The following is a 15,856-nucleotide window of genomic DNA, read 5'->3' on the forward strand; positions in this document are numbered from 1 at the left end:
CCGGATGTTGCGGTTGAAGTGATCGAAGAATGGACTATATCGTCGCGGGACGTCTGGCCGCTGTTGGGCATCATTTTGGCGAGGCTTCTTGTCGACGGTCATCTTGGCGCGAGTCGTTGGGAGTGGTTACACGCTTGCGCTTCTTGTCAGACTTGTTGAAGGTGAGGTCATTGACATTATCCAGCTCAAGCACGGATGACCACTCTGATGATACGTTAGAGTCAGACTCGGACCAGTCTGAGTCTGAGTCCGAGAAGCCGGCAGACGTCACGTGGAGATATTGTGCTTTGGAGTGTCGTCATGGTCGGCAGTGAAGTAATTGACGAGAAGGGAGGGGGGAACATTAAGGACGGGTAGAGTCTTAGGTTATAGATGCTGGGAGCCCTTTGTTTACGCTGCGCCTATTGGGGTTCATGAAGCTTGCGGGTACATAACTCACTGCTTGCACCCTGCCCAATGTCTGATCGGCCTCTCAACAGTCTCCAGTCCGAATGCAATCAGAAAGTACTGCGATTTCGCGCGCTGCGATCAAAACAGGTCGGCACTTCAAAGTACTCGAAGTCAAGGTGGGGTATCTCAAATCAAACACATCGCTCACCACTAGTCCCTCTTAATCACATCGATCACCCAGGCCAATGCTTGTTTGCCTTCGCGAAGGCGATATGGAGCCGTCAACACAAAACAGTGCATCTGCTTCTCCCAGTGTAACCACTCTCCTTTTACGCCATTTTCGGAAAGTCGATTGCGGAAGACGATGCCATCAGGACTGAGCACGTCGTAACCAGCTGTAACACCGTGCACCTTAATGCCACTTTTTGCAAGCAAAGAAAAGTCGGCGTTGATGGGGGACACAATGCGGTCTGCAGGGTCTACGTCTTTCCCACACCATGCTTTTGCTGTCGCTTTTATGATCTCAGGTGAAAGAAGCGGGTCAAACTTTCGCAGCTTCTCGATATCCGGGTTGTTGCGCGTCATGTCGGTCGATGGACATATGTTGATCAAAGAAGTGGGTTGTGGGGTCCTCTCCATTTCGGGATTTTCAGCCTCCTGTCGCAAAGCTTCCATGGCGAGACAAAGCACGATGTTGGCTCCGGATGAGTCTCCCATAAATGTGACCGTCTCGCCTGCCTGTTCTGCCATCCTCAACAGCTCGCGATAGAGTCTCAAACACCAAGGGAAAGAGCTCGACGCAGAGTTGTTGGGTGCCAGTGGGACTGAAATCATCGAAATGACGGTGTCAGGTAGCGCTTGTGTGAGCTGTGCGCACACCCACCAATGCTGGCCGGATGGCGCCATCTGCCAACTTCCTCCGGCGATGTAATAGATGCGTTTTGCGGGCGTCTTTGCCCGTTGATGGGGCGGTACTATATCATAGATGCGTATGTCGCACACGGCGCGCTCTGTAGCTGTACATGGCCGCAGGCGTGTCTTTGGCGGCTTAAGCTTGATCGATCCGTCTTCATGTTTTGGTTCGCTTGCGTTGAGCTGTTTCCGAAAGAGGCGCACGACCTTCATGAGAACGCTCATGAGCATTGTTCGGTCATCGCGCTCTGTGACTTTGATAGATGCTCCATCGTGAGCAGTATATTGGTCCGTTTCCGGGTTCGTCTTTAGCAAGTTCTTCTGGTGCTCGTGGACATCTGAGCTGCAGGACATAGCTTCTAGGTAGAGCACCAAAAGGTGGGTGTGAGCAAGTTAGAGCATGCAGGGTAAATTCATCTCAGGTCTAGGGTAGTGCACTGTGTCAGTGCGTCGGTTCAGAGAAGTCGGTAATGACGTCAGAAGCGGCTCCTCGGATCGCCGTGGTGCGCTCTGCGATCTGACTGTCGAAGAGTTCTTAGTGCACGGATAGCGAGATCTTGTAAGGCGGAAGTAGGTAGGTATAGCGAGTGCAGGCTTTGCTATCGTTGTCTTGATAGGTATCAAGAAAGGTCATTTCTCGATGATGTCATTGGACTTGGCAGACTTGCTCGTTGCTCGCGGCCTTGCTCGTTCACGCGACTGCAGGACGACCGGGAGACTGAACATCTACAATGCCTGAATCAGACGGGCGCGGAGTTCTTGGCCGCCACTTTTGTAGGGTGCTGCCAGAGAGCATTGGTTCCGCTCCGCCAGCATCATTCGTCGGCACCTTTTCCGGCTTGAGGCTCTTGTCGCCTTGGTATCGTGCGTCGAGACCTTCCACAAGGCATCGTTCTAGCCGTTTCAGTATGTGGAGCCAACCGTTTTCGTCTTGGCGCACGTATGCCCACAGCGCGTTATCACGCCAGTGAATGAGCCATGGAGGTGTTATAAGAAATACCTGAGCCACATGTAGCATCCACATTGACCTGACCCATATTGCTCCACACTGCCTTCAATGGCTGATCAACAGACTCTGACCGATGCGGAGATCAAGAAATTCATTGAAGATTTGGACCACGATAACAACGGCAAGATCGACTACTGGGAAATTGAGCGCAAGCTCGACGAAGTCCACAAGGAGATTGCACCCAAGGCACAACCACACCACCTTCACCACGAGTCACGAGAACAAGCCCAACACGAATTCCTGCGGAGTGTTATCGGGACGAGCGAAGACCGTATTGATGATGCGAAGTTTGCAGAGAGTGTGAAGAAGTGGGACATCCCATCATTGGAGCAAGATCGGAAAGAGGCAAAGAAAGAAGATGACTACTGGAAACAGATGCCAGTTTGGAGGCGGGCGCGCGCCTACTGGGCTGTCAAAGGGCCCGAGATCGCGTTCTTGACACTGGTCGCAGCCTTCATGGTCGCTTTCGGTGTTTGGCAGCTCGTCAAGTACCTCACCTATGATGAATACACTCCAGCATTCGGTTGGGGTGTTGTGGTGTCCAAGACATCTGCGGGTGTGCTCTACCCGACTTTCTTCTTTCTCATCCTGTCCATGTCACGATGGCTGGCGACCTTTCTTCGACGCTTCTACTTCATCTCACGCTTCATCAACTGGGATCTATCCCAATCTTTTCATATCAAGATGTCAATTGTGGCGATTTCCTTTGCGACACTGCACGCCATCGGGCATCTGTCTGGATCTTTCGTCTTCGGCAGCATGGCGCATCGTCAAGACGCTGTTGCTGTCGTACTCGGTGCTGATGCCGTTCCAAGATCATACATCGACTATATACGGACCGTGCCTGGCTGGACCGGCCTGACAGCAATCTGTTGCTTTTATCTGCTCACAGCTATGAGCATGCCGCAAGTCCGGAAGTGGAGCTATGAAGTCTTCCAACTGGGCCATCTCCTGATGTTCCCCATCATTGGGCTTATGATCGCTCACGGTACGGCTGGCCTCTTGCAGTGGCCCATGTTTGGCTACTGGCTTGCAGTGCCTACACTGTTCGTTATTTTCGAGCGGACCTGGCGCGTCGTCCTGGGATTTCGTCCCATCGACGGCGAAATCGAGCTGCTGGACGAGGAAACCACTATGATTACTGTCAACGTCCCTCATAAGCGTCCATGGGACTATAAAGCTGGTCAGTACGTTTTCGTTCAAGTCCCCCAGCTGTCACGCTGGCAATGGCATCCTTTCACTGTCTCAACCTGCGTCAACAACAGGATGCAAGTGCACATCAAAGCGGACGGTGACTGGACGAACGAACTACGAGACATAGCCAAGAAGGCTGGGAAGAAGCAGACAATCAAGGTTGGTCTTGACGGGCCCTATGGCGCACCTGCCCAGCGCTTCTACGATTATGATTATAGCATGGTCTTTGGGTAAGCAAACCCCAAGCTGTGATTCGTCCCACGCTAACGACATTTAGAGCTGGTATCGGCGTCACGCCTTTCTCAGGTGTCCTGACTGATCTGCAACATCACGAGCTCGAGCGGACTATGTCAGGCGAGAACTCTACAGAATCTGGCTATGAAAGTGGCAGGGGCCCTTCACCATACGAGGACCATCGGCGCGTGGATTTCCACTGGATGGTCCGCGACAGAAACAATTTGCTGTGGTTCTCTGACCTCTTGAACGAGGTGTCTCGCGCCAACAAGCTTGACCGCTCGCATCTCGATATCCGTATCCGCACATACGTCACCCAGAAGCGAAAGCAGATCTCAGAGCATGTCTTCCGCTGGCTGCTCGAGAAGCACAGGACTGACGAGCACCCGAGATCGCCCATCACCGGTCTTTGCAACCCGACACACTTTGGTCGACCTGACATTCCTCTGATCATGGAAGAGCACTATACAGACATGTGCAAGATACTGGGCGAGCGGTCGAAAGAGAAAAATTCGAAGAAAAAGCACGAGATCAACGTTGGTGTTTTCTTCTGTGGACCTCCGGTAATCGGTCAGCAGATTGCCGATCAATGCTCGCAGATGAATGCGAAGGCGCGCAATGAAGATAGGAAGATCGAGTACCGCTTCATGATTGAAGTGTTTGGATAGATTATAATTCTCGTTATACCCATGTACCGCATAGCACGAATGTAATATGACAGCATAAGCCTTTGATCCCACGAAGCCTTACTTTCATACGGTGACATTCCACAAGAAGTAAGTTTGGTGGTGATTTCCGGCCACATCGTAATGAGGCGTACTAGGTATGCTTACGTCCAAGCCACCCCGACAACCCTGTCTAGTCCCGATAAGACCTCCGGTCATTCGTTCTCAGTCACTACCAGACAAAGCCTGATCTATAAAGACAACAAACGTACCTCAGCTTTTGTCAGCCCCTTCCATTTCAATGCCTTTGGGCTTGCAGCTGCAACATGAGTGATGAATTCACCTATCTCGGTATCGTTGCATTTCCCACTCTCGCCTTGATGACCTTGGCCCTGATCTTGGAATGGATCCCCCATGTGCGCATCGACTGTTGTATAACCATCCACGATGTGAATGGTCCCAACGATGCTTTTGCAGACAGAACATCACACGAAGCTCTGTTGCCTAAGGTCGTGGAAGAGCAGCCTCGCTTTCAAGCACGACCTGAAGCTGAGGCTCCTTCGTATATGACCGAGCAGAGTTCTGAGTCATGAGAGAAGAAAACTACTCCCTCGATGTGCTGTATCCCCAACGTTTCTCCAAACATTCGCGCAAATCGTCTCATCACGGCTATCTTTCTGTATGCCGTCGTACTCGCCCTCTTCGTCATACGCATGTGCGACGTCGGCGTGCCACATCTACATCCCGAATGCGCAAGCTACACTCACTACACCAGGCAAAGTCCGGGATGCCAGAACCAAATTGGTGGTTCGTGGGGCTGCTCAAAATTCTACCCTTTGTATGTGCGAGCTTTAGCTTGCTACCTAATATAGTCGACTGTCTCCTCGTACGATGGGGACAAAGTTTGGGGTATGTCGGGAAAGGAAAAGGCAACACGTGGCCGTGGACACCATGCCTGCCGCTCATCGCGCAGTGATTCGTGCTGTTCATAGCCATTAAGATACTGATAGTCTTCCCCATTGCTTGGATGATGGGTCGGCCGCACAGTAGCACACGGTCATATACTATACCCAAGACGGAAGCAAGCGAATGAGACGACATCAAGATGCAAGGCGAAGGAACAAGATGACTGGTCGACTATACAGACGGAGAAGAGGAAGACGGAGAGTGGCCAGACGGCCCATTTGCTTTCGATGAGGCAGTGCATGAAAGGGAAAACGAGGTAAAAGAGAGGCAGCAGTGGCTGATAATCCTCAGTCTGCGCCGACAAAAGTGAACGCTCGCCCGTTTGATGAATAAGGCATGCACACCCGAGAACAACATTGATAGCATCCACCGGCTGTTCATGGTCTTCGGATTCGCACTCTGCGATTCTGTTGTGATTGAAATCGAAGAGTTCTAGGTCCATCGAGCACGCTATGGCCCGCTTGAAATGTCGCAATTGTCTTTTTGATGAACGTCATCGATTTTCGCCCTCACAAACCCTTCGCATCCAACACGAGACTGCATGTCCGACGGTGGCACTCCTACAGGAACCCACGTGCAGCTCGAGCCGCAGCTATCCGCCCTGACTCTCGTACCTGCCTTATCGCGACCAAAGTCAGGCGTCAGAAGAGCCGCGACTACCCCGCGCCTCGTTTAGATATACCCCACCATCGCCCTCGTCAAAGCTTGCCCTGGGTCAATCACGCCATCGCCGCCAGGCCCAAATCGCACATTATGGTTCAGGTACGCAACCTTTTTTGGACGCCTTTGCTATATAAATTACTGTAATAGGTAGTCTGTTTATTGTAGAACGCACTCCTTACGCCACTAGCTCGAATACTCAGTCGAAAAGCCGCTCAATCGGGAGCCGGAGCTTGACAAGCTTGTCTCAAGGTCCGTTAAAGTCGCCTCGAGCTTGAGCAGCGCAAGAGAGGCATACATCTGACATTTGCTGTAGTTTTATTACGAAAGAAGGTGGTTATGATCGCAACCATGGACCTATTCCACACCTGGACGCCGCTACACACCAAGTATGCGTATACGGCTTGGTCAACAAGGAGCTCTCTCTTCACGTCAAAGACTTGCAAACGCTTCCTCAACAGAGCGTGATATGCGCACTACAATGCGCTGGCAACAGGCGACACACCATGCGAACGAAACTGAAGGAAGTTTCTGGCATTGACTGGTTCGATGGTGCTGTCATGAATTGCAAGTGGACCGGACCATTACTCAAAGACGTCCTCGATAAAGCGGGCGTTAGAGTTGAACAAGATAAGTGGAAAGACGCACATGTCGCATTTTCCTGCTTCCAGACGCCAACTCAGGACGACGAATACTACGGCGCCAGCATACCTTTGTCACGAGCCATGGACCCCAACAGCTCGATCATCATTGCGCTCCAGATGAACGACAAACCTCTTACGGCCAACCACGGAGCCCCAGTCAGGGTCGTCACTCCAGGTATTGCTGGTGCAAGGAGCGTGAAATGGCTGGACCGCATCACCGTCCAAATGTGCGAAAGCAACAGCTACTACCAGCAGCACGACTATAAGATACTTCCGCCGGAAGCAGACTGCAAGGAGAAGGCAGAGCAATGGTGGGGCAAAGTTGGTGCACTGCAAGACATGCCTATCAATAGCGTCATTGGCGTGCCAAAGACTGGTTCAAAGGTTGAACGAGACGCGAATGGCATGATAGAAATCAAAGGCTACGCGTTGCCTAGCGGCTCTGATGGGCCTATCACTAAAGTCGAAGTCAGTACTGATGGAGGCGAGACATGGGTGGATGCAGAGCTGGACCAGAGTCACGATTACAAGGACGCAGATCTGAAGTGGGCTTGGGCCTTGTGGAAGGCGAAGGTCAAGGTTGAGAAGTGCAAGGACGTGACAATCTACAGCAAAGCAACGGACAGCAGCGGGCAGACTCAGCAGAAGAGCGTTGAGTGGAACTTCCGAGGCGTTGGGTATAACGCTTGGGGCGAGGCGTCAGACATTGAAGTGGTCTAGCATCACCGACTGCAGAGATGGCAGGAATAGTTTAGGGAGCGACGCATGGTATATCTCTTTCACATTACGCGCCACTATCCTATTGCTGATATCCCAAACACCGCCCATGCTATGCTCGTAAATCGTAATCTATCTTCCCAGCACCAGAGGTCTTCAGCCTACTACAGACCCAAGCTCTTCTTGACATTCTGCTGCACAACCTTCTCATACTCCTCCCTCTTGTTCCTCCACATCTTCGCCGCATCGATGTTCGCCGGGCTCTCGTCGTTCGGCTCAGCCAGCATGCTCATCACGCTGATGAGGATCTTCTCTACGCTTTGGATCGGCGACCACCGCTCGGACGCTTGCTCGTACTGGAGCGGGTCGTCGCCGGGCGGGTGCAGGATCGATATGCATACTTCGCCGTTGTTATACACTGCTTTTGTCAGCGCTAGTTCCTTGCTCCCAATACACTCTCTATACGTTGCCCTGGGTTTGGAAGCCTGGGGTGACTTGGCGTACGTACCGTTGGGATGCCACATATCTGTCAAAAACTTCATCTTAGGCGGCGCAAGCGGATAGTCCTTCGGAAACTTGAGCTCCGCGGGAAACACGCCGCCTTCAAACGGTGTGCCCTCTGGCCCTTGGATTAACGCTTCCCACAGGAACATGTCATCCTCGGTTACGGGGCCGGCTGTGATTCCCTCCGGTGGGTCGGAAGAGAGCGATTTGTACTCTTTGAAGAGGCGCTTTGCTGCGGGGTTCGACATGGTTGTGATTTATTTGGCGGTGCTGTAAGGTGCGGGCACAGTGACTGCTGCTCGAGGCGGGGTTGCGGATCGATGGATAATGCAGGTTGTCGTTTGCTATGCTGGTATGCGCAATCAATGCGAGTGACTTATGTATTGAAAGGCGTAATTCATGAAAGTTCAGATCTTTGTCTGAGTGCTTCAGGTTGCGTGCACCACGAGCTGAACGGCTTCTTGCACTCCTCGGCAACGATCACTACCGGTAACGCCAACGCACTGACCACTGATGACATAGACGCTCCAAACGCGTTCTGTGCGCGTCGAACATCTCGATGAACCCTTCAGCGAGAAGACAGCGATTTCCTTTACGCTTGATATCCGTGGACTATAGTCACGGCATCAGCTAAAAAGTTCTGTCTTCTGATGCCCTCTAAGCCCATCGCCGCTCAGAATCCCCGTACGACACCGCTGCAAGATCCAGAATCGACTCGCCGGGAAAGACCTGCCTCACCTCGCGGACAGCTATTTTGCTGGTCGCGAGCATTTTCATTGTAGTCTTCAATCTTGTACGCACATAATCCGCGAAACGTATGCCATGGCCTCTAAAGCCACCTCCACCGCTGCATCTCGTTCGTCGTAGGCGAGTTGATCGAGGATGCAGACCATTATTGTAGTCTCTTCTGGCAGTCGACTGATGGGCCAGCCCAGGACTTGGCAAAAGGCGTAGAACCGACTCTGTTGCACGCTAGTAATGTCCATGCATCTGTGGATGCCGCTCGAATCGAAAGACTGCTGACACAACAGCTGAGCGAGGAAGCTCTTCAAAAGCGCTCCGCCTACATAGTATTGTCTTTATTCGCGCTCGTGGAAACCGCAAGAGTACGCCAAGGCAACGAATTTTTTTCTTTGCCTTAGATCCTGTGCCAGGTTGGAGCACGGTAGTGACAGGGCAGTCACTCCTCATAGGCCTTTGCAGCTCCCGTGTACTAGCACGGACGCTGCCTCAGACGACATCATCCATGTCTGGAAGTGATTTATATTGAAGACCCGTCCGACCCTGTCTCGATCGTTACGCGATAAGCTTACCTACTTGTCTTCAATCACACCCATATCGAGCACATCGATATCATTGACTGGCAGGAGTCTCCGAATATATAATAGCTTAATGACAAGCTTCAGGATGCCTTCATGGACCTCGATCGCGTTTTTGATGCTCTTCGTTTGTCATTGTGGCATCCGCAGTTTATTCGCAGGTGCGTCTTACTTCTAAGAGGTTCCGCAATACGCTGACCATAGGCGTAGTCATTTCTGACCCTGGCATCTACCTGTATACTTGGAGTGCCGCTTAGCTGCTTCTGCCAGCTACGGTATGATACGAACGCCTAAATCATTCTGTATCATGACTCTCGCGCACTATTGAGCTGTGTTTGGACCCCGGGCCAAGTAGTTCTATCACTGATGCGGCATCTGGATGATCGTGTCCCCTTTGACTCTACACTATGTGCTTTGAATTGAGCCATTGCGAATGAGACTATCTGGTTCTAGAAAAAATCGACCTTCGAAGGCGAGCCATCGTTCTGTATCGCGGTATCTGCTCGAGCTGGAGTGGGAAAACCAACGATGTAGGATCATAAGGTGGTAAATGCTGAAAAGCTCGGTGGTAAGCGGGAAGACAATTCTCAATAAAGTCGACTGCTACCGGCTGACTCGTAATGGTACGTCGGCGAAGGAAGATTTAATTTCTCCTGCGACCTTGATCTGCCATGGGGCAGGCGTAAAAGTAATGACCGTGGATCAATTTCAAATGAACAACAGTGTTGCTGGGACTCCAATGGTCGAATTCGATGCAGTAACTTCGGCGACATAAGCACCAACAACGTCTTTTACAGTCACCCCGCCCGTTACAGAGGTCATTACATCCGACCTGGCTTTATAACATGCATCTGTTAATGGAGTTCATGATGAGTATATCCTGGCACGGCAAATGTATCTAAACAGCGCGCGGTGGCGCTCAGTCACCCTCCACGACATGTGGCTATTGTTCAAATCCGGTGATGAAGCGAAGTTATAGGTCACAGAAACGTCGGTAAAGAAGACATAAAGGAAAAAGAATGAAGACAGGCGGCTGAATGAGAGACAGATGCGCGATGCCGGTCGGATCACACTTGCACTCGCCGGCCCAGGGTAACAGCCACAAGGAAGTACTGAAGCCGGACGCTACAGTTCATTTGCAACCGACGCATTTGGACACGACCTTGAAAGTATATCTGGAGTTTGCGGAGTATCTGAATAAAACCTTCGGGGTGACCTTTTAGCAAATGTGCTATCTCAGAACTAAAGAGAGACAGCTAGGAAATATGAAACAATGCATTCTCACAAGGAAAGTGTAGGTTCTGGTGCCGGAGGCTTCGGCGGCGCTCATCTCTATGCTCAGCCGGCGCAACCTCAGCAACCTAACATATACTTCTAAATTGACGCCTTGTGACTGACGCATGACTGTGCTAAATTAGGCCGGATCCCAGTGTTGCGTCGTACACGTGAGTTAAATTCAAGCTTCTCCATTGATCCTCCATCACTTGGGACATCCTCAGAAGACTTGAATGGCCTTCCCGTGAGTTCAACTCCATCGCAGCTCTGCGTGTTCAGTGCAAAAGAGGACAGAGGTGGAAGAATTCTGCTCTGCATCAATTACATCTTACGCAAGATTAATATTTCTATGTCTCAGGTACTTCATCTTTCCAAGGAATACTTGACTGCGCGCCGGCCTTCTGTACTGTCATAGAAGCAGCCCGGTTAGCGTGTGCAATAGCTGCGTCGAGATTGAAGCCAGCGCCCCGGGACATGGACTTCCAATGTGCTACAGCCACAGTGTATGCACCAGCAAAAGTGTCACCGGCCGCTGTCGTGTCGACAACCTTGACTTTCTGTGCTGGTACTACACGACCACTTTTCGACTCTGCTTGTTGCTTAGCGGTCTGATAGAAGACACCCTGTGTACATACGTCAGTGAATAGTGGCTAAGATCATTGTTGCTTCCACTTACCTCGCCTCCGAGGGTGATGATCACGTTTTGCACACCGCGAGAGATGAAGACAGCTGCAACTTTGTCCCAAGACGTCGGGCTCTCGATGCCAGAAAGGATCGCAGCCTCGGTCTCGTTAACGATCAGGTGACCAAGGCCCTCGTATGCTTCTGCAGGCAGCGGGATCGCTGGCGCTGGGTTGATGATAGTCTCCACACCCTTTTCGCGGGCAGTCTTCATGTTATGCAGCACCTAGTCTCAGTCAGCCATATGTGCATCGTATCGGACATGGACTTCGAGCGTACGACTTCCATGGGCAGCTCTAATTGGAACAAAGCAACGCTGGTGTCATCGTCGACCAGATTCTTGACTTCAACATCGTAGTTCGCTCCAGGGCAAAACATAATCCTGTTTTCTCCGGTGCTCGTCTCAACTGTGATGACGGCAACACCAGTCTTCTTCCCCTTCAAGACCTTGACCGCATTTGTCTTCAAGCCATCCTTTTGCAAGCTTTTCAAGAAGCCCTCATGGAATTCATCGTCGCCGACAGCGCCGACCATGCGGACCTCAATATCAGAGGCCTTACCCTCGGACGCTTGTTGCTGGGTCCGAGACAAGCGCGCGCACGCGACAGCCTGGTTAGCGCCTTTCCCTCCATAACCGATGTTGAAGGACTCGCTGGTCAGTGTCTCGCCCGCTACCGGAATACGAGAGGTGCGGGTGACGAGATCGACATTGAGTGATCCAATGACTGAGATGACTGCCTTCGAACTCATTGTGATATCCTGAAGAAAATGGTGAAGGTGGGATGATCAAACAAATTTGGGGGATTCTTCACTAGCGTCGACCGAACGGGGCAGGGTAGCCGATGTGTCGGATACTCGCGCTTCAAAACCATAGACACCATGCCTCCTGCACAATCGCGACCACAAGAGCGCGTTACTCAGACACAAGCACGTCTTTAGGGCTCCGGTGGAGGCTACGGTATGGCCGCGGTTGTAAATTTTCATCACGCATGACGTCACGCAAATCGGCAGCTCATGATGTGACAAGCTGTCAAGACTTCTCGGCGATTGAAACCATCGCTCTACGACCGCTCTCCTACTCAAGCAATCCGAATCGCTCCCGTAAGATCAGGTATCACAGTCGGGTCATGTGCTGGACCCGTCATGGTGTTGGTGTCACTTCTTCACCTCGATAGTACTCGTATTGTTGGCCCCTGCACCTGGCCCGCCCTTGATGCCAACAGCAACCTGGACCTCAAAACCCCATCGCTTCGCGCGCTCCTCGGCAAGGTTCGCTGCCTCTTGCTCGAGCTGAGCTGCTGCTTCTGCAAGCTTGCCGCCAACCGCGGTGAGATCACCGCCCAGCTTGGCGAGCTCTGCGGCGAGCGCGAGAAGGTTGTCCGGCGTTGTCATTGTGCGCGATTTAACTTTGCAGACTGATGTGTTTGTTCCAAGAGCCGTGTCTACTGACGAACGGATGAGATGGGCCGAGTCGACTTGATGAGCGATGGTGCCCAAGCGCGCGTGTACGCAGTAGTCAAGGCTGAGCGAGTGGAAGGTAGAGGGCTGTATTTTTTTCCAAGGTGATGCCCCAGGTCGCACACTCTAAGTATGGTAGCTCTACGTTTGCGTTGTGGCGTCACAAGCCGTGCATCACGTTTGCATCAGCAGTCGACCCTGTTGGACGTCGTTAACCAACGATTGCCGTAGCACTGCCAAATTCACGAAATGCGATCACAAGTCAAAATTCGATCGATACAAAACTGGCGGCACACGAAGATAATATGGATCAGCAAGTGAAGGAACAGGCCGTGAAGGGGTTCGAAGAGGTGGGAGAGTCAGCAAATAAGCTTGTGTGGGATATCATGAAGCAGGATATTGCAGGCATAAAATAGCCGTGATAGATAGATTTTAAAGCAGTACCCAGCGACTGGCTGTGAACTGAAATAGCAGGATGGACCACAATCTGGTCATGATCTCTGTATGATGTCTTCTGTTAACGTGGTCCACCACCGAGCGAATCACCCCACCGAGCGAATCACTCTGCCAAGACCACAACGCTTTCTACTATTAATTACAATGGCTCAACAACCTGATCTTGAATTACTTTCCTGTGCAGATAGAGTTATACTTGCTACCCAAGCAATAAAATCTAACGCGTCACTAAGCCAGCGACGCGCTGCTGCTATCTACAGGGTTCCTCAAAGTACACTTAGCCATCAAGGCGCTGGAAGAACCCCACAACGCGATACCCACCCTAACTCATCTAAGCTTCAGAAGCATGAAGAGGAGGCAGTTATACAATACATAAGGAAGCTTGACGCTAGAGGCTTTGCCCCTACGCTTAGCCACGTACGTGGAATGGCTGACCAGCTACTAGCTAAGCGTAGTAGTGGCCAGGTTGGGGAGAACTGGGCCTATAGGCTGATCCAACGCCGGCCTGAGGTCAAATCTCAGGTGACTCGACTCCGTGATCACCAGCGAGTCCTCTGCAGTAATCCAGCTATTATCAGCCCCTGGTTCAACCTTGTACGCAACGTTAAAGCCAAGTATGGTATCCTGGATCAAGACACGTACAACTTTGATGAGACTGGCTTCTAGATAGGCGTTGGGGGGTCTGTGAAGGTAGTCACAGCCTCTGAGAGGCGCCTTAAGCCACTTAGGGTTCAGCCTAGTAACAGGGAGTGGGTGACGTTGATTGCCGCCATCAACGCCACAGGGTGGGTTATCCCACCCTTCATCATCTTCAAAGCCAAGAACCACGACCAGGCCTGGTATCATAACCCTCGGGATTAGAGAATAGGGGTTAGCAATAATGGATAGACAACAAATGAGCTTAGGCTTGCCTGGCTACAGCACTTTATCAAGCACACGGAGGTTAAGAAAGTAGGTGGTTACAGACTACTAATTCTTGATGGCCACAAGAGCCACAAGTCACTCGCCTTCCAGGATCTTTGTGAGGAGAACAATATCATTACCCTCTGTATGCCCCCTCACACCTCACACATCCTTCAGCCGCTTGATGTGGGTTGCTTTGCCCCCCTGAAGCGTGCGTACAAGGAGGAGATCTAAGTCTTGGCAAACTGCTATATCAACCACATTAACAAGAAAGCCTTCCTAGCTGCACTTACCCTAGTATTTAACCAGGCCTTCTCAAAGGACAATATCCTATCAAGCTTTAGAGCAACTAGCTTAGTTCTAGATAACCTAGAGGTGGTGCTATCAAGGCTTGAAGTGAAGCCTCGTACACCAACACCACCTTTACCCAGGAGTACCCCTTGGCAGCCTAAAACACCAAGCAACGCCTGGGAAATAGAGGCTTAAACAACGCTGATTCTTAAGAGGATAAGGGACTATAGGAGTTCCTCACCTGAGTCTATTCTTAAGATAGTGCTGCAGGTCAAAAAGGGGTCAACTTTGAAGGTACACTCACACACGTTGCTTGAAGCTAGGATAGATAGTCTTGAGCAAGCAAATTAGGCTGCTTCTGAGCGTAAAAAGCGTAAGAAGAAGCGAATACAGAAGGGGGGGACCCTATCACAGGCAGAGGTAGAGGTAATAGTTACCCAGGGGGATGCTGAGGTTCGACTTGAGGCAGAGAGGCGTGAGGAGAGGGTGCAGGCAGGTGCTAGCAGCAGGGGTATTCCGCGCTGCAGGAGGTGTGGCAACACAGGACACAACAAGCGTACATGCAAGAAAGATACAGTAGAGATAGGCAATTAATTTAAGCTATTGCGCACTATTATATCTTGTTGTTGTGTTGAGTTATTCACGTTCAAAGATATATTGTTGCATTTAGTGATTCGCTCGGTGGGGTGATTCGCTCGGTGGTGGACCACGTTATTATTTTTCAAAGTGCTACCGTGCCGGAGCTCGTGCCGCACGGTTCCGCGTTCCGCACGCGATCACCAAAACAACGAAATATCCTCAACACTACAACTCAACAACGCGATGACTTTAGAAGACGCACTTAAAGACACACGCGCAGCTAATGCGCGCGGTGAACTTTGCTACCAAAAAATTGCAGATACACATGGTGTTGATCGTTCGACGTTGTCGCGATATCACCGAGGCGTTCGCGGCACCATGCAACAGAAGATCGAACAACAACAGAACCTCACCCCCTACGAAGAGCTAGAGCTTGTCGATTACATAGATCAACTCTGCAGAGAGCACCTTCCGCCTACGCGCGATATGGTTCAACATTTCGCCTCTATTATCTGCGGATTTAAGGTCAGGAAGACCTGGGTTACACGCTTCGTCCAGCGGCATCACGAAGCGCTTACTCCACAGTGGACCTCCGCCATGGCCTCCGAACGTCACGCCGCTGATTCCTATAGTAAGTACAGCTTGTACTTTGACATGTTAGAGCTCAAAATAAGCGAGAAGGGTATAGAGCCTGAGCACACATACAATATGGATGAGAAGGGCTTCATGATTGGGAAGATTGGCAAGCAGAAACGAGTGTTCAGCAGGACAAGCTACAGCAATAAGCGCTTCCGGCAGGCCTTAGAGGATGGCAACAGAGAGTGGGTAACGCTTATAGCGTGCGTTGGGGCTTCTGGAGTCGCACTTCCTCCAGGCCTGATTATGGCTGGAGACTCCGGCAACGTCCAAGACGCATGGGTGCGAGATATCAAGCAATTGAAGCATCGCTGCTTCGTCACAGTCACCCCAAGTGGCTGGAGCAACGACGACGCTGGCCTC

General features: G+C 51.4%; 8 protein-coding genes across 8 annotated transcripts; 5 read left to right on the top strand and 3 right to left on the bottom strand.

Annotated features, from left to right (window-relative positions):
• Positions 1-184: 184 nt before the first annotated feature.
• On the bottom strand, positions 185-1,902 carry M421DRAFT_420981 (esterase/lipase). The gene has a single exon (XM_033592670.1). It carries the CDS (start codon positions 1,654-1,656, stop codon positions 601-603), a length of 1,056 nt encoding a protein of 351 aa, XP_033448690.1. The 5' UTR covers positions 1,657-1,902; the 3' UTR covers positions 185-600.
• Positions 1,903-2,244: 342 nt separating this feature from the next.
• Positions 2,245-4,479, top strand: M421DRAFT_420982 (NADPH oxidase 4). Its single transcript, XM_033592671.1, has 2 exons — positions 2,245-3,735; positions 3,783-4,479. Exons 1-2 carry the CDS (start codon positions 2,360-2,362, stop codon positions 4,405-4,407), a joined length of 2,001 nt encoding a protein of 666 aa, XP_033448691.1. The 5' UTR covers positions 2,245-2,359; the 3' UTR covers positions 4,408-4,479.
• A 1,614-nt stretch (positions 4,480-6,093) lies between these two features.
• On the top strand, positions 6,094-7,484 carry M421DRAFT_420983 (molybdopterin binding oxidoreductase). The gene is made up of 2 exons (XM_033592672.1): positions 6,094-6,282; positions 6,347-7,484. The coding sequence occupies exon 2, from the start codon at positions 6,537-6,539 to the stop codon at positions 7,392-7,394; it is 858 nt and encodes a 285-aa protein (XP_033448692.1). The 5' UTR covers positions 6,094-6,282; positions 6,347-6,536; the 3' UTR covers positions 7,395-7,484.
• On the bottom strand, positions 7,168-8,335 carry M421DRAFT_420984 (ubiquitin-conjugating enzyme). The gene is made up of 2 exons (XM_033592673.1): positions 7,900-8,335; positions 7,168-7,809 (listed from the first exon to the last, which is right to left on the bottom strand). The coding sequence occupies exons 1-2, from the start codon at positions 8,141-8,143 to the stop codon at positions 7,556-7,558; spliced, it is 498 nt and encodes a 165-aa protein (XP_033448693.1). The 5' UTR covers positions 8,144-8,335; the 3' UTR covers positions 7,168-7,555.
• A 1,811-nt stretch (positions 8,336-10,146) lies between these two features.
• On the top strand, positions 10,147-10,512 carry M421DRAFT_160850 (uncharacterized protein). The gene has a single exon (XM_033587676.1). It carries the CDS (start codon positions 10,252-10,254, stop codon positions 10,435-10,437), a length of 186 nt encoding a protein of 61 aa, XP_033448694.1. The 5' UTR covers positions 10,147-10,251; the 3' UTR covers positions 10,438-10,512.
• Positions 10,513-10,836: 324 nt separating this feature from the next.
• On the bottom strand, positions 10,837-11,920 carry M421DRAFT_101241 (Ribokinase-like protein; the record flags this gene model as incomplete). Its single annotated transcript, XM_033586617.1, has 3 exons — positions 10,837-11,112; positions 11,166-11,396; positions 11,450-11,920. 3 exons carry the CDS (start codon positions 11,918-11,920, stop codon positions 10,837-10,839), a joined length of 978 nt encoding a protein of 325 aa, XP_033448695.1.
• Positions 11,921-13,788: 1,868 nt separating this feature from the next.
• M421DRAFT_420989 (uncharacterized protein) lies at positions 13,789-14,697 on the top strand. Its single transcript, XM_033592674.1, has 4 exons — positions 13,789-13,869; positions 13,919-14,198; positions 14,271-14,420; positions 14,622-14,697. Exons 2-4 carry the CDS (start codon positions 14,135-14,137, stop codon positions 14,627-14,629), a joined length of 222 nt encoding a protein of 73 aa, XP_033448696.1. The 5' UTR covers positions 13,789-13,869; positions 13,919-14,134; the 3' UTR covers positions 14,630-14,697.
• Positions 14,698-15,100: 403 nt separating this feature from the next.
• On the top strand, positions 15,101-15,802 carry M421DRAFT_63635 (uncharacterized protein; the record flags this gene model as incomplete). The annotated part of the gene is made up of 1 exon (XM_033596073.1): positions 15,101-15,802. A coding segment is annotated over one exon (702 nt), but the record flags the coding sequence as incomplete, so codon positions are not given.
• Positions 15,803-15,856: the final 54 nt, after the last annotated feature.

This window comes from Didymella exigua, assembly GCF_010094145.1.
Source record: "Didymella exigua CBS 183.55 unplaced genomic scaffold M421scaffold_14, whole genome shotgun sequence".
NCBI lineage: Eukaryota > Fungi > Ascomycota > Dothideomycetes > Pleosporales > Didymellaceae > Didymella > Didymella exigua.

What these genes read in the sequence shown, in the direction of transcription:
- M421DRAFT_420981 (XM_033592670.1), bottom strand. Translation starts at nt 1,656, where the DNA reads ATGTCCTGCAGCTCAGATGTCCACGAGCACCAGAAGAACTTGCTAAAG.
- M421DRAFT_420982 (XM_033592671.1), top strand. Translation starts at nt 2,360, where the DNA reads ATGGCTGATCAACAGACTCTGACCGATGCGGAGATCAAGAAATTCATT. An exon ending in GATTATAGCATGGTCTTTGG is followed by an intron (nt 3,736 to 3,782) that starts GTAAGCAAACCC and finishes AACGACATTTAG; the next exon opens with AGCTGGTATCGGCGTCACGC.
- M421DRAFT_420983 (XM_033592672.1), top strand. Translation starts at nt 6,537, where the DNA reads ATGCGAACGAAACTGAAGGAAGTTTCTGGCATTGACTGGTTCGATGGT.
- M421DRAFT_420984 (XM_033592673.1), bottom strand. Translation starts at nt 8,143, where the DNA reads ATGTCGAACCCCGCAGCAAAGCGCCTCTTCAAAGAGTACAAATCGCTC. An exon ending in AGATATGTGGCATCCCAACG is followed by an intron (nt 7,810 to 7,899) that starts GTACGTACGCCA and finishes TGACAAAAGCAG; the next exon opens with TGTATAACAACGGCGAAGTA.
- M421DRAFT_160850 (XM_033587676.1), top strand. Translation starts at nt 10,252, where the DNA reads ATGAGAGACAGATGCGCGATGCCGGTCGGATCACACTTGCACTCGCCG.
- M421DRAFT_420989 (XM_033592674.1), top strand. Translation starts at nt 14,135, where the DNA reads ATGCCCCCTCACACCTCACACATCCTTCAGCCGCTTGATGTGGGTTGC. An exon ending in TTGCTTTGCCCCCCTGAAGC is followed by an intron (nt 14,199 to 14,270) that starts GTGCGTACAAGG and finishes AAGCCTTCCTAG; the next exon opens with CTGCACTTACCCTAGTATTT.